Here is a 12,582-nt window from a genome sequence, read left to right as displayed (position 1 = left end):
ATTAAACTCCATCCCGATGCCATTCCCCTCCATCCCCCGCCACCAGCAACGTGGAGACCTACCTCGGCCGGCCGTAGCAGCCAATCCCGAGTCCGACGTGATGCCGTAACGGCCGTTCTCGCGCGCGTGGTGTTCTTGGAGTGCGCCATGTCCGACGTGATCGAATTTTGTTTTCTCATTTTTCTTAGCCAAGGCACGGGGATGATGAGGCCAGAATTTCTCCTGGCAGATGCGTTGCCGCGAGTTCAGAGTTTCAGCATGCATGGAAGAAGAGAATTCATGACATTAATTTCTGCAATCATCTGAACGATTCATTTCATCTAATAGCCCTAAATTTTACATCAGGATCTATGTACAAATGGAAAACTGATGGCTGATTACTCCGACACTGTGGCAAGAACTTGCCATGGAGCTCAAGAACACCCTCTCAACCTCTTCAGGCATCTCTGCTAATCAAGCACACGCACGTCAACGTGATCTTGCCATCGTCGCTGGCGAAGCCAAACTCCTTTTGAGACATGGCGAGGAGCTCACTGAAGACCGCTATGCCAAGGTACGCCAATAGCACCTTGAACCGCACCCCGTCGGCTGTCTACACCGCGCAGTGGCCCTTGCCGGCGAGAGACGACGACGCCATGTTGTAGCAATTGCCAGTGGTGCCTGCCGTGCCCATCTACCGTACCTGATGCAATGCGAACCGAACAAAACATCCCATACCAAAATTACCCTAAACTATATTAGGAGATTACTTATCTGCCCTTTAAAATAAATGGTCGAGATTAATTCTACTTGTAGTAGAATACTGCAAGTAGAGAGCACCGGAGCGTCACCCTATCTAATTAGCTCAGGGGATAACCTGCAAGAAATTAAATAAAATGGTCGTTTAATTTTCACATGCAATCCCTCCTCCTCCTACCGCGCCTACGCGCGCTATCATCCGTCGGGGAGGGGGTGTGTAAGTGTTTCACCTAATTTCATTTGCATTATTTCAAGGGCTCAAGGCAAACATGCAAGTTCTACAAAGTACAAACTAGGAGTATAATTTTTCCTGACCTTCACTAGCTAAAAAAAAGTGTAATTCGCACCTTCTACCAAGCTGTGAGGAAAACAATTGATTTGGAATAATACTGGCCAACTTGACCGATTTGTACCAGTCACAGCCCACAGAAATTTCACAGCTGTGACTGGAAGCTGCGAGGAAATTTCAGTTGTATTCTAATGTCTCTAGGGGATAGAGACGTTAGAATGCGACTGAATAGTGACTTATAGTTATAGCCTTTGGAGTATATCCCAACTCGTTGGGTGTGGTTCGAGCGCAATCGAATAATCTTTTAACAAATCTAACAAAGTGAGAGTCAAGTTGCATGCCTTCCTCGTAAAGGAAAATATAAGCCAATGGACACAATCAAAAGTTCTAATTTGGAGGTCTCATAAGGGTGTCCTTTTTAATAATACTCTAAATTAGGGACACCTCAGTTGTTTTTTTCCATTTTCTTTAGGCCCTTTCTAATCTGTATTTAACTTTTACTCCTAATATATCCGGTAAACCTTTTGTTACATTTTTAAAAAGAAAAGAACTTATCTATATATGCAAGGGGCGGAAAATAGTTAAACTGATTTTGTTCTAAAGTCAAGTGGTTGCGCGGAAGAAAATAAGGCGAACAATTAGCTAGCTTGGCGGTAAAGGAACAACCCCAGCACGCCACACAGTAATCTGCAATACGACGCGTAAAACAAACTACAGCTAGCGTGAAATTAATGACGGAGATGGTGGACGGAAATTGCCGGCCACCGAAAAGGCGAGAGAAGATAAAGCTTCCCTGGTCAGCGAGCTCCCGATAGTCATAATTTATCGTAGAATTAGAAAAACTGTGGTTAAAGAATACACAAAATAAACTGAGACTAGTTTTTCTTAGCTTCTCTAACTTCTCACAAGCTAGATTTACACTAGCTGTTTCTTAAAATCTAAAGTTCAACCAAATGAGCCATTTATTTTTTTTTAACGACTCGCACTAGACGGTGCAAAGTTCTATTGATAGAGTAGGAAAAAATTGCAAGATTATAACCCTGTAAGGTCGTAACCAGGAAAATGAAAAAGTATACCACCACACATACACCGACAGCACCAACACACATCCAGGAGAAGGCTATCACCAGACCAGCCGCCGCTAAGCGTGACCGACCGCCGCTAGGCCAACAACAGAATATAGCCGAGATCAGCCAAAACCCGACCCTTACAACCAACACAAAGCCCCACTCTATCCAAGTCTTCGGGAGTTAGGGAGAGAAGGTGAGAGAGAAGAGTGGAACTCCTCTCCCTAGTAACACACAAGATGCATGTAATTTTTTGGAGTGTTTTTATGGTCCATTAAATGGTACCTCCAAATACTGGTACTGCAAGGTACCAAACAAAATCTAACCGTTGAATAAGCAAGGACACAATAGGAAAAAGAAGGAAACAAGACCCTCGCGACCTCCTAGTCTCGTACTATCCTTCACGGGCGACGGTTTGTATTTAGGGTTGAAGGCTACCGATGGCACCACGACCTGACTGCTGCTGCGGCATAGCAGAAGTCCCTGATCACCACCTCCAGGATTCGCTTCTTATGATTCTGGATGAGAGGAAGATCCAAGTTAGGAATCACATCACGAGAGAGAGGGAGGGAGAGAGAGAGAGAGAGAGCTCAAGCTCCTGTTCTTCTCTCGCTCTTGACGATGATGATTGGAGCATAGGAGGCGAAAAAAAAATGTGGCAAAGAAACAAATAGTGGTATGCAAAAATCGAACTCACAACTAAATTTGGCTTTAAAACAAGTAGGATGAGCTAACCCAAACCACTACATTACGTATTAATCTATGTAAGAGAGATCGTCAAGTAGAAACTTCTACCTTAGCAAGATGAAGCTGGACTTGTACCTGCTCTTGACCTCGCCTTCATTCCTGATGGTGGGTTGAGATGAAGCTGGACTTGCAACTGTTGCTAATCTCGGTTCGTTTGAGATTTGATCAGGGAGGAGGGAGGAAGTAGCTGTGTCGTTGGGAGGGTACTGGGGAGGGCGGTTAGGAGGTTCCCCCAAAGTCGTCGCGTCACCCAACAATTACCTCAGATGTACTAGCACCAAGGAGGTGGGAGAAGGCTGGGAAGTAGTCGAGCCGGCGACCCAACATTAGCCATGTTTCCTGAGGTTACTGCCGCGCTGATGAGCACGTCGTCGTGGCTGCAGTTTGTAGCGAGGGAGTTGAAGGTGTCTCGGTAGCTTGGATTCGGCTAGCAAGGTTGATTGCACCGCTGCCATGCAAGACAAATATAGATGAGGTGCCTTAAGGGAAGGGGATCAAGAGTAGCGGCTTACCGGCGATGGGGAAGAGCCTGAGGTGCGGAATCAGCACAAAAAAAAAACTATTTTAAACCCAGTTTTGCACTTCCGCTTGTTCAACGAAGGGGGTACCGCCAAGAGGATTCTTGTACCTGATAGTACCGAAGATTGACAACAATTGAATATCACACTCGATGAATGGCTCTGATTGCAGGTACCTAGGTACCTGGACCCAATGCATAGTAAAAATACTCAAATTTTTATTGATCACATGCATGCAGTTAACCACACATACGCAAGACCACGAGACCCACATGCAAGGAATATGGTAACTACGAATTATGCAACCGAGAGACTATCAATTGTATGTTGGCAGGGTCACAGTCAGCCACGGTCAAAATTTAGTTTTTTAAAACATAGTTATAGGGTTAATTTAGGGTTCATTTATTTAGCATATTTTTTTAGCATCGGTCTTTTAAACTGATTAATAACATAGATATATAGTTGTACGTACATATAATTTTGTTTTGCTTGTTCGATTTACTTTTCGATTTTACACTTATTAGCCATAGGCCATATATATATAGCTCGAACGAAAGTACTCCCTCCGTCTCAAAAAATAATCTCAATCTAGTATTGAATTAGACGTTTCATAGTATAATAAATCTAGACATACTCCTGTACAGATTTATTGTATTAGAAAACGTCCCATCCAATACTATATTGGATTTTTTTTTTTTGGGACGGAGGGAGTATGTTTGGACAGTCTCTTATATTCACGTTACGCATGCTACACTCACACCACCACGAACATACATGCGCGTCCGGCCTCCACACATGCTCAAAATATTGTTGAATACATCGAACACCCGCGGAGTGCGTGGGCAAACGTTACTCGATCAATCGGTACAGAAACTCCAAACAAGCTAGTAGTCATAGGCTTTTGCACATATGCAGCACATATACCGCAGGAGAAGGAAGAGAGAAAAGGCCGTGATGGCGCTACTACGAGCATATATATGGAGATCCAAGGCTCCAAGCTATTGAAGCTATCCATCGCTATTCCGCATTATTAGCTTAGCTCTTGCGCGCCTCGTGGATGCGCCGCCTACGCGCGGTGCAGCTCCAAGAGGCCATCGAAGGTGGTTCTTATAATTATATGCATGCGCAGCCGCATACGGAGTACTTTGACCCAAATCCAACGTAAAAAACACGGTAGCCAAGCCAGACAAACGCATTTGGTTTGGTTGGTCAAAAATGTCCATATCACCGAAACTTCCGTGAAACTACCGCGAGAGGTTGTTTGCTGGCTTTTTCCTTCCAGGAACACAAATGGTTGCGCTTTCTCCGCTTGTACGGGTGCGATGGTGGTGATGTTTGTGTGCAATGTGGTCCGTGCTAGAAGAGTAGTATAGGAACGCTCTTCTTCAGAAGAGACATGTGTTCAGTTTGAAACAAGAATGTTCAATTTGGAAGGAATATTGGTAACTAAAGCACTGAGAGATGTACTCTCTCGAATCGTGATAGGATTGAAGTGTATACGCAGAACTTTCAAAATCAATTTCCTAGAGATGAGATATTTTGATGCCACAAAACTTTTTTTTTCCCAGGTTAACCATCAGGGATGCGGTAGAGATGACCTAAGAAAACATAGTTAAAGATACGATCGAGCTACCAAAGAGAAACTTGGTATCAAGATTTAATTAAGAATAAGAATAGACTAAATATGAGTTGAAGTTGACTCAAATTTTGGTTTAATTTAGAATAAGAATAGACTCAAATATTTACAATCTATCTATCTATCTATTATTATATACTAAAAGTCCATTAAACTTTCTACAAACGCTCTCAAGTTGCCACTTGGCGCTCTAATAAATTAGAGAAATCCTAGAAATTCTAGGAAAAAAGCAAAACATCTGACCCTCGATTTTCACTTAATATAACGGGCCCATTATTTGCACCATTAAATCTATATTAAACAAAATAAACCAAAATCCCATCCTCTCGCGCTCCCCTTATGGGCCTCCACTCCTCCTCACGTACGTAAAATGTAAAGCACGTACATGTACGTACATATACGTACGTTCCTCCCTCAACCTCTCTTTTCTTCATTCCATCCATCTTATTATATAAAAAATAATTAGATAACTAAATAATTATAAATATTTACAACATATTCTATTTATCTATATATTAGCCATGTGTTTTGATATATAAGAAATACATCGTTTGACAAAAACTCCTATAAATAGCAAAAATTAATAACATATACTATCATGTGGTCGCAAATAATTTCACGTCCTGTCTCCTTGCTCACTTTGGCCTCCTTAATTTCTAGCTAGCAACAAATAATAAATATCTATTAAATTAAACATCGTGTATCACAATATATCTATTATATACTAAAAGTCTATTAAACTTCCTACAAACACTCTCAAGTCGTTACGTAGCTTTCTACAAACGCTCATACATACATTGCCATGTGACGCGATAATAAATTAGAGAATTCTAAGAAAAAAGGTGAAACGTCTAACACTTAAACTGTGGATCCGTTATTTTGGACCATTAGATTATTACATCCATTAAAATATAATCTCTCACATCTAATATACCGTTTCTATACGAGAGAAAATACATCCGAAAAGAAGATCCATCCGAAAGTGATAAAAAAGATTGAAATAACAAAAATAAAAATCAAAAAACAATTACAGATTGAAAAGAAAAATTAACAGCTAACATATAAAACGTCCAATCCGGCAATCTGCTCACCGCTCAAGCATGTATATACACCATCTGTTATTTTTTTTCGTAAGTTGTTGAGAGCTAAAGCATAATAAAATATTAAAAGCATTTGATTTATATCTCCAAATAAATATAGACTTCCATGGTTACATCTGTTGATGTCCTCTTCATGGAGGGTTACATGCATGCGTGCATCCTTGCATGTATTAATTTTTAAAAAATTATATGTTGGTTTTATGCTCAACTTATTTCTTTTTATTCCTGACAATCTACCCATCTATCTATCTATTAATTATATACTAAAAGTCCAATAAATATCGTATAAACGCTACTATAAGCCACCATATAGCATCTCTATAAATGGTTCTAAGCCACCACATAGCATTCCTATAAACGCTTCTAAGCTACCACGTGGTGCCATAATAAATCACATAAATTCTAAGAAAAAAGCATTTAACCGTTGGTTTTCATTTATTTTGGTAGACCATTATTTTATCCATTGAATCTATCTTAAAAAACTACCAATTTAATTTATCTCTAAAAGTCCTCACTTATAGGTGAAAATAAGTATGTACCCACGTAGGTCCCACGTTCCTCTCTTTCGTTTTGTTTTCTTTGTGAAATCCAAAAAGCAATATACCATTAAAAAGTTTGAACTCAGCTCAAAACTATAGTTGGTATTTAAAATTAAAATTCAAACCTCCTTTGGATTATAGGAAAAGAAGTGTGCGATTGGGATTCCTATTGATTGCATCACTATACCGTCCTTTAATTTGCACGAATACATTATAGTAACTCTGATAAAAAAATTCATATCCTACTGATACCATGCAAAAATAAACATAGGAAAGTAGTTTAAGTCCATTAAACATCTTACTAACACTCTTAAACTTGTACATGATACTATAATAAATTAGAGAAAATAATAGAAATTATTAGAAAAAGATAAAATATAACACTATGAACTAGAAGGGTACCCCGCACGTTGTTGCGGGAGAATTGTGTGATAAAATAGTAGATATGAGTAGTAGAAAAAATATCTTACTTACTATATGATTTTCTTTCATGTGTTTGTATATTTTGTACCTTGATCAATTATTATAAAGTTATAAATGGTTGAGTTGTATGGTGTGGCTTTTGGGGAGAAGAGATGCAATTTGCACCCTTGATGAATCATCCAAGGGCTAAAAACAATTGAGATGATGTGGCTTCATGAGAGAAGAGAAATTAGCATTAGCTACACTTAGTGGGGATGAACTTTATAGATATATAGGATAAGGGAGTAGCCACTCCGATAAGCTCTTTAGAAAGCTACTAAAACACTTAATATGTAGTATACAATATACTTGATCAATTATAACTTATGAGGTATGTCCACACTACCACTATCTACTAATCCCAAAATCATATTGGTTATGAGGTATCCATGCATGGTGCACCTAACGATTAGCTGATATCCAAAAGGTTGTGGTATATCTCTATAGCAATAAAATTAATAAAATAGAAATAAGATTCATGCGCATGTTTTTTTCCTTTGCATGGGATCGAGAAAATCAAGCAGTTAATGCAAAGGTTGTTTGGTTAACTGCAATTTATTTATGCAATGAAAGATGATGATTTCATCTATGTGGGTTAACAAATTTTAAAATTCATGTTATTTCTGTACTCTGTCCAAAATTCGTTTATTCGTTGTTTTACACATGCATTTCTAACCTATTTCCGACATTTATATTTTTTTCAATCATTTGTTATAAAAGAACCTTCAAATTCTTTCACCGAGATACAAAGTCATAATATTCAAAATCCTAATAAAAAATTTAAATAAGATGCCTACGCAACTGCGCGGGCTACCTTTCTAATTAATACAACAATAACGTACATATGCAAAGCACGGTTGACGACTAGTGAATATAACATGACACAGTTCTAAGTAGAGGCACACGTTTACACATTTCAACATATGTGTGGTTATACAACCAGTACATTTACCAAGCAATCACCCATAAAGCTATGTAGATCTTCTCCAACCCTTCTTAGCTGAGAGGAAACTCAAGTAAAACCAAATCCTCTTTGTAAAGATAAACTCAATAATCTAAAATTTGGGGGAAAAAACTACCAAATACAGGGCCATCTCGTCACTTTTTAGGACCTTTCATCGGGCTTAAATTTATTGACTTAGAATTTTAACCTCACATGTTCTTATAGGTTTATAAGGTGGTGACTTTTAAGCCTTAAATTTAGATGACAGAGTTATACCTTCTTAAGGCAATATGAGGCAAGCTTTATAAAAAAAAGTCTGTTTGTTTGTTTGTTTAGGCTTATAAAGTATGCAGCCTAATGGTGTGTTTGGATCCAGGGACTTAACTTTAGTCTCTGTATTTAGACATTAATTTAAAGTATTAAATATAGACTACTTATAAAACTAATTACATAAATGAAAGCTAATTTGCGAGACAAATTTTTTAAGCCTAATTAATCTATAATTAGAGAATGTTTACTGTAGCATCATATAGCCTAATCATGGAATAATTAGGCTCAATAGATTCGTCTCGCGAATTAGTTCAAGATTATGGATGGATTTTATTAATAGTCTACGTTTAATATTTATAATTAGTATCCAAACATCCGATATGATAGGTACTTAAAAATTTTAGTCCCATCTAAACAGGGTTCTAAGTAGGCTATAGGGGTCAACGCTCAGGTATGCACAACCGGCAAAGACTGGTGAGGTCTTGCACGTACGGGAACGCGCTGATGAGCAGACCAAGCAAGGTTTGCGCGGATAGAGCTACGACGAGGCACATGGAGACGACGGCGACGCGGCGGCCGCCGGAGAAGAGGCGCCCGGCGAGGCCGACCAGCATGAGGGCGCTGCCGCAGATGAAGGTCGCGAACGCGAGCAGCAGCGTGGCGGTGAAGACCAGGCCGCCGTTGGACCCTTCCGTCCATGGAGGCCCGTCGACGAAGTAGTCCATTAGAACGGCGGAGCTGAAGATGGTCACCAGGATGCCGCGCTCCAGATTCCGCTGGGCGTCGTTGGGTTTCCGGCATAGCTGCTCTCCCTGCAGGGAAAAAAAAAACAGAAACCCTTTAGGATGGAAGGAATACAAGATGACCAAAATCTTAAGCTAACAAGAAAAGCTGTTGCGTAGAAATGACTTTATGATTTTGTTTTCCTATTCTAATTGCGTCACCTTGGATTTAAAGTCTAGACCCCTGGCAATACACCAAATTCTAAAGCACGAGAGAAGACGGGTAATTTGTATATACTTAGATAATACTTCTTCTATCCTAAAATATAGATGCATATATAGTATTCAAATTTTATTATAACTTCTTCTCCACCTACGATCTACTATATTAACCAATCACAAATAACCATCTCCTGTTTAATCCCCACCTACTTCCCTACCTGAAGCATGCAATTATCCCATGTTTGATTTCACATGTCTTCTTAATCTCCGTGAAAAAAAAATATCATAAATATTTATATTTGAGAACAGAGAGATTATCACTTACATGAGAAACCATCACTGAAGTTGCAGCCTGTTGATAAACAATACTTGTGTTTGCCATCGTGAAAAATGAGAGCAAAACTGTGTCACAAAATGCAAAATAAAAGCAGCCACTTTATTTTTTAGGCCTGGTTTAGTTCCTAACTTTTTCTTTAAACTTCCAACTTTTCCATCACATCAAAACTTTCCTACACACACAAACTTCTAATTTTTCCATCGCATCGTTTCAATTTCAATCAAACTTTCAATTTCAATCAGCGTGAACTAAACACACCCTTAGCATGATTTGAAAAAAAATGGTGAAAATAACTGTAAGTTCTTAGGGCACCCACAATGATTATCTATACGCTCTCTACAAGAGATCCATGTCAGCATATTTTCCTACATAGAAGATATTAAATGAAGAGAGAGAGAGCTAAGCTATCTACTAACTTAGAGATAGTCTATAGAGAAAAACGAGGCAATGCATGAGAGAGCTATAGATACCCATGTAAACATGTTATTGAGGTGGTTTACTTATTAATCTAGTCTATTGCTGAAATGTACATGTTTTATAGAGAGCGTTTTACTTAACATTGTGGGTGCTCTTATGGACTGGTGTATGCTACTGGATTCAACAAAATGATATTCTATTAATTCTTTGTGTTTTCCTTACTCCTATACTAGTTTTCGAATCCGGCCGGCCTGCAAGGCTTCAAAGCGGTCCTTAATTAATTAATTAATTAATGGACTCATTTTTTTAGATAATGAATTAATGGACTCATAAAAATTAGTGTAGATATCTTGTGCTTGTTCTTACTAAGGGCTCCGAGAATGCTCAAATTTAACTACATTTTCATGCGAAAATCCTATACAATTTCTTAATTTCTTTGTTCGAAACGAAGATTAAAATTAATCCAAGGACTAATTTGGAGGAGAGGGGTAAACCTACTTCAAACACCCTCGGTCAATCTTGAAGAACATATATCTCATTTCTAACTACTGAATTTTAGCTTCAGTTTTGAGCCTACTTTTAAAGGTGTGAGGAGAATGGAAATTCGTTTGTCTTGCATGACGAAATTTAGAGTCAACAGTCATGTTGCCTTATCTACTAATAAGATGACTTTGATATTTATCTACCAATAAGATCAACAGGTAAAGTTATGGAGTGTATTCATTATCTAGGAAAAACTATCGAATTTTTAATGTAGTAACTCTAGAAAGTCAATTAACTATCACATCATGCAAATGCTTTACTTGGCAAGTCTAGACATAATTGTCTCTTATATACCCCCTCCGTCCAAAAAAATCCAATCCTACCTACGAATTTGGACATATGTCTACGAACTTGGACATATGCGTGTTCATAGCTGGTATTTGCTTCTTTTTTTTTTGACAGAGTAGTATGACCAAATAATTCAACTAGCTAGTGTTCTGAAACTACTCGTAGTATAGTAGTTGGACAATAGCTAGGATTTATTTTTTTTTAAGGACAGAGTAGTATGACCAAATAATTCAACTATCTAATGTTCTAAAACTACTATTAGTATGTTAGTTAGAAAATAGCTAGATAAGTTTGATCACAGTGCGGGGTGATAAGGGGTGTGCGATTTCAACCCTAAGATATGATGTTTAATTCTTAATACACTCACAATTTTTAATTATATAATAGCTAAGTTTCTCCTCGATTGTTCTCATTTTTTTAATTTGACCACTGTATGCCATTCTCTTTTTTCACAATAGACCTTATTTTCCTGGGCAAAGTTTAACGAGAAAGTAAAAGTCAGAGGCAATGACGTGTGAGTTCTCCACCACCTCATCCTCAAGCTAGGCTTTATCTTGGAAAAGGGGAGGAAAGAACTCATAGAAAGCTAGAACGGCTCGATCTCCTATGGAGTATTGCATTTACCGATTGACAGATAGAAATTACCTCAGAGAAGTGGAAGAAGAAGCTCTGTAGTAGTAGCTAGGAAGAAGGGCTCAGCAGTGTGCAGGGGGTAAAGCCGCAGCAACAAGGAAATTCGCGTGCAGCTTGGTCTATTTGGGCATGTGATAATTGTGCCCGCGAGCTGGTATTTATAGGCAGGCGCACGTTTTGCATGCGCAAAGTGGTGCCGGCTTTTACCCCACGAGAGAAGCATCGGAGAAGGTTCCCGGAAATTCTGGAGTAGTGCAGTGTAGTACACGCCAGATATATGCCATGCATGTGAGCAAACGTCGGCGCGTGCCGTGATCGTTTTTCTGCGTTTGGCAGAAATTAATATCGGCAACGGCAGTTAATTAATTAATCACTGAACTCACCCAAAATTAAAGTTATACCAAAGTTGGGATATGGATCATGGATATATATGGTCTCTCGTAAGGTTTTAATTTACCTTGACACTTTGTACGATTGAATAGGCAATAGCAGCAGTTCGCTTTTCACTCATTTTTAAGCATACAATTATAGGCAGTGTTTGGATTAATTTACTTTGTTTGGTAGCCATTTATTAGGTGTAAAATGGGAAAATATATATATGAGATCAAAGTAGCATGTCAGATTCCTCAAACCGACAAATCAGTCACTAGTACAAGTTTGTTGAAAAGGTTCGGCGATGAGTTCACTGAAAAAGGTTAAAAGTGAAACACTCTTTACGTGGCGTGGCTACGTGATCGTGCACTCAACGAGTCAAATGCATGCCCGATGGATCTACAGCGCACGCGTTTCTGGTGCGTGGCGACATTAATTTCCAATTTTTTTGCTCCACGTACGACGGAATCGCCGGAAAGTGCCTGGAAATTGTCGTTGCCAACGAACTCGGTCCATTAGTGATTGTGAGTTCTATCTATAGTTAAGCACTCACATGATCGCTACTTGACTTGCCCGCCTCGGACACGTACGTACTTAAGCGCTGACGTCTACTCCTCGTCCCATAAAAAACTAATTTAGTGCTGAATATGACACATTTTAATACATCGAAACTTATAATTAAAATCACACACCCATTATCACACCTTACTGTGGTCAAACTTCTTTAGCTATTGGTCAA

General features: G+C 38.9%; 1 protein-coding gene and 1 long non-coding RNA gene across 2 annotated transcripts; both read right to left on the bottom strand.

Annotated features, from left to right (window-relative positions):
• Positions 1–1,971: 1,971 nt before the first annotated feature.
• On the bottom strand, positions 1,972–4,444 carry LOC9269935 (uncharacterized). The gene is made up of 3 exons (XR_001546349.3): positions 3,354–4,444; positions 2,890–3,289; positions 1,972–2,612 (listed from the first exon to the last, which is right to left on the bottom strand). It is a non-coding gene; the product is annotated as an uncharacterized lncRNA (long non-coding RNA).
• A 4,171-nt stretch (positions 4,445–8,615) lies between these two features.
• Positions 8,616–11,602, bottom strand: LOC4341373 (uncharacterized). Its single transcript, XM_015786979.3, has 3 exons — positions 11,484–11,602; positions 9,579–9,655; positions 8,616–9,121 (listed from the first exon to the last, which is right to left on the bottom strand). The coding sequence occupies exons 2-3, from the start codon at positions 9,633–9,635 to the stop codon at positions 8,750–8,752; spliced, it is 429 nt and encodes a 142-aa protein (XP_015642465.1). The 5' UTR covers positions 9,636–9,655; positions 11,484–11,602; the 3' UTR covers positions 8,616–8,749.
• Positions 11,603–12,582: the final 980 nt, after the last annotated feature.

The sequence above is a fragment of the Oryza sativa genome, chromosome 6 (assembly GCF_034140825.1).
Source record: "Oryza sativa Japonica Group chromosome 6, ASM3414082v1".
Classification (NCBI taxonomy): domain Eukaryota; kingdom Viridiplantae; phylum Streptophyta; class Magnoliopsida; order Poales; family Poaceae; genus Oryza; species Oryza sativa.
Note: the sequence above shows the minus strand (reverse complement) of the source record. Positions and strands in the feature narration are given on the sequence as shown.

Bases quoted from the DNA above. Each gene is read 5' to 3' on its own strand.
- LOC4341373 (XM_015786979.3), bottom strand. From the start codon at position 9,635: ATGGCAAACACAAGTATTGTTTATCAACAGGCTGCAACTTCAGTGATG. The intron at 9,122-9,578 runs GTAAGTGATAAT...TTTTCCCTGCAG, and splicing joins CTTCAGTGATGGTTTCTCAT to GGAGAGCAGCTATGCCGGAA.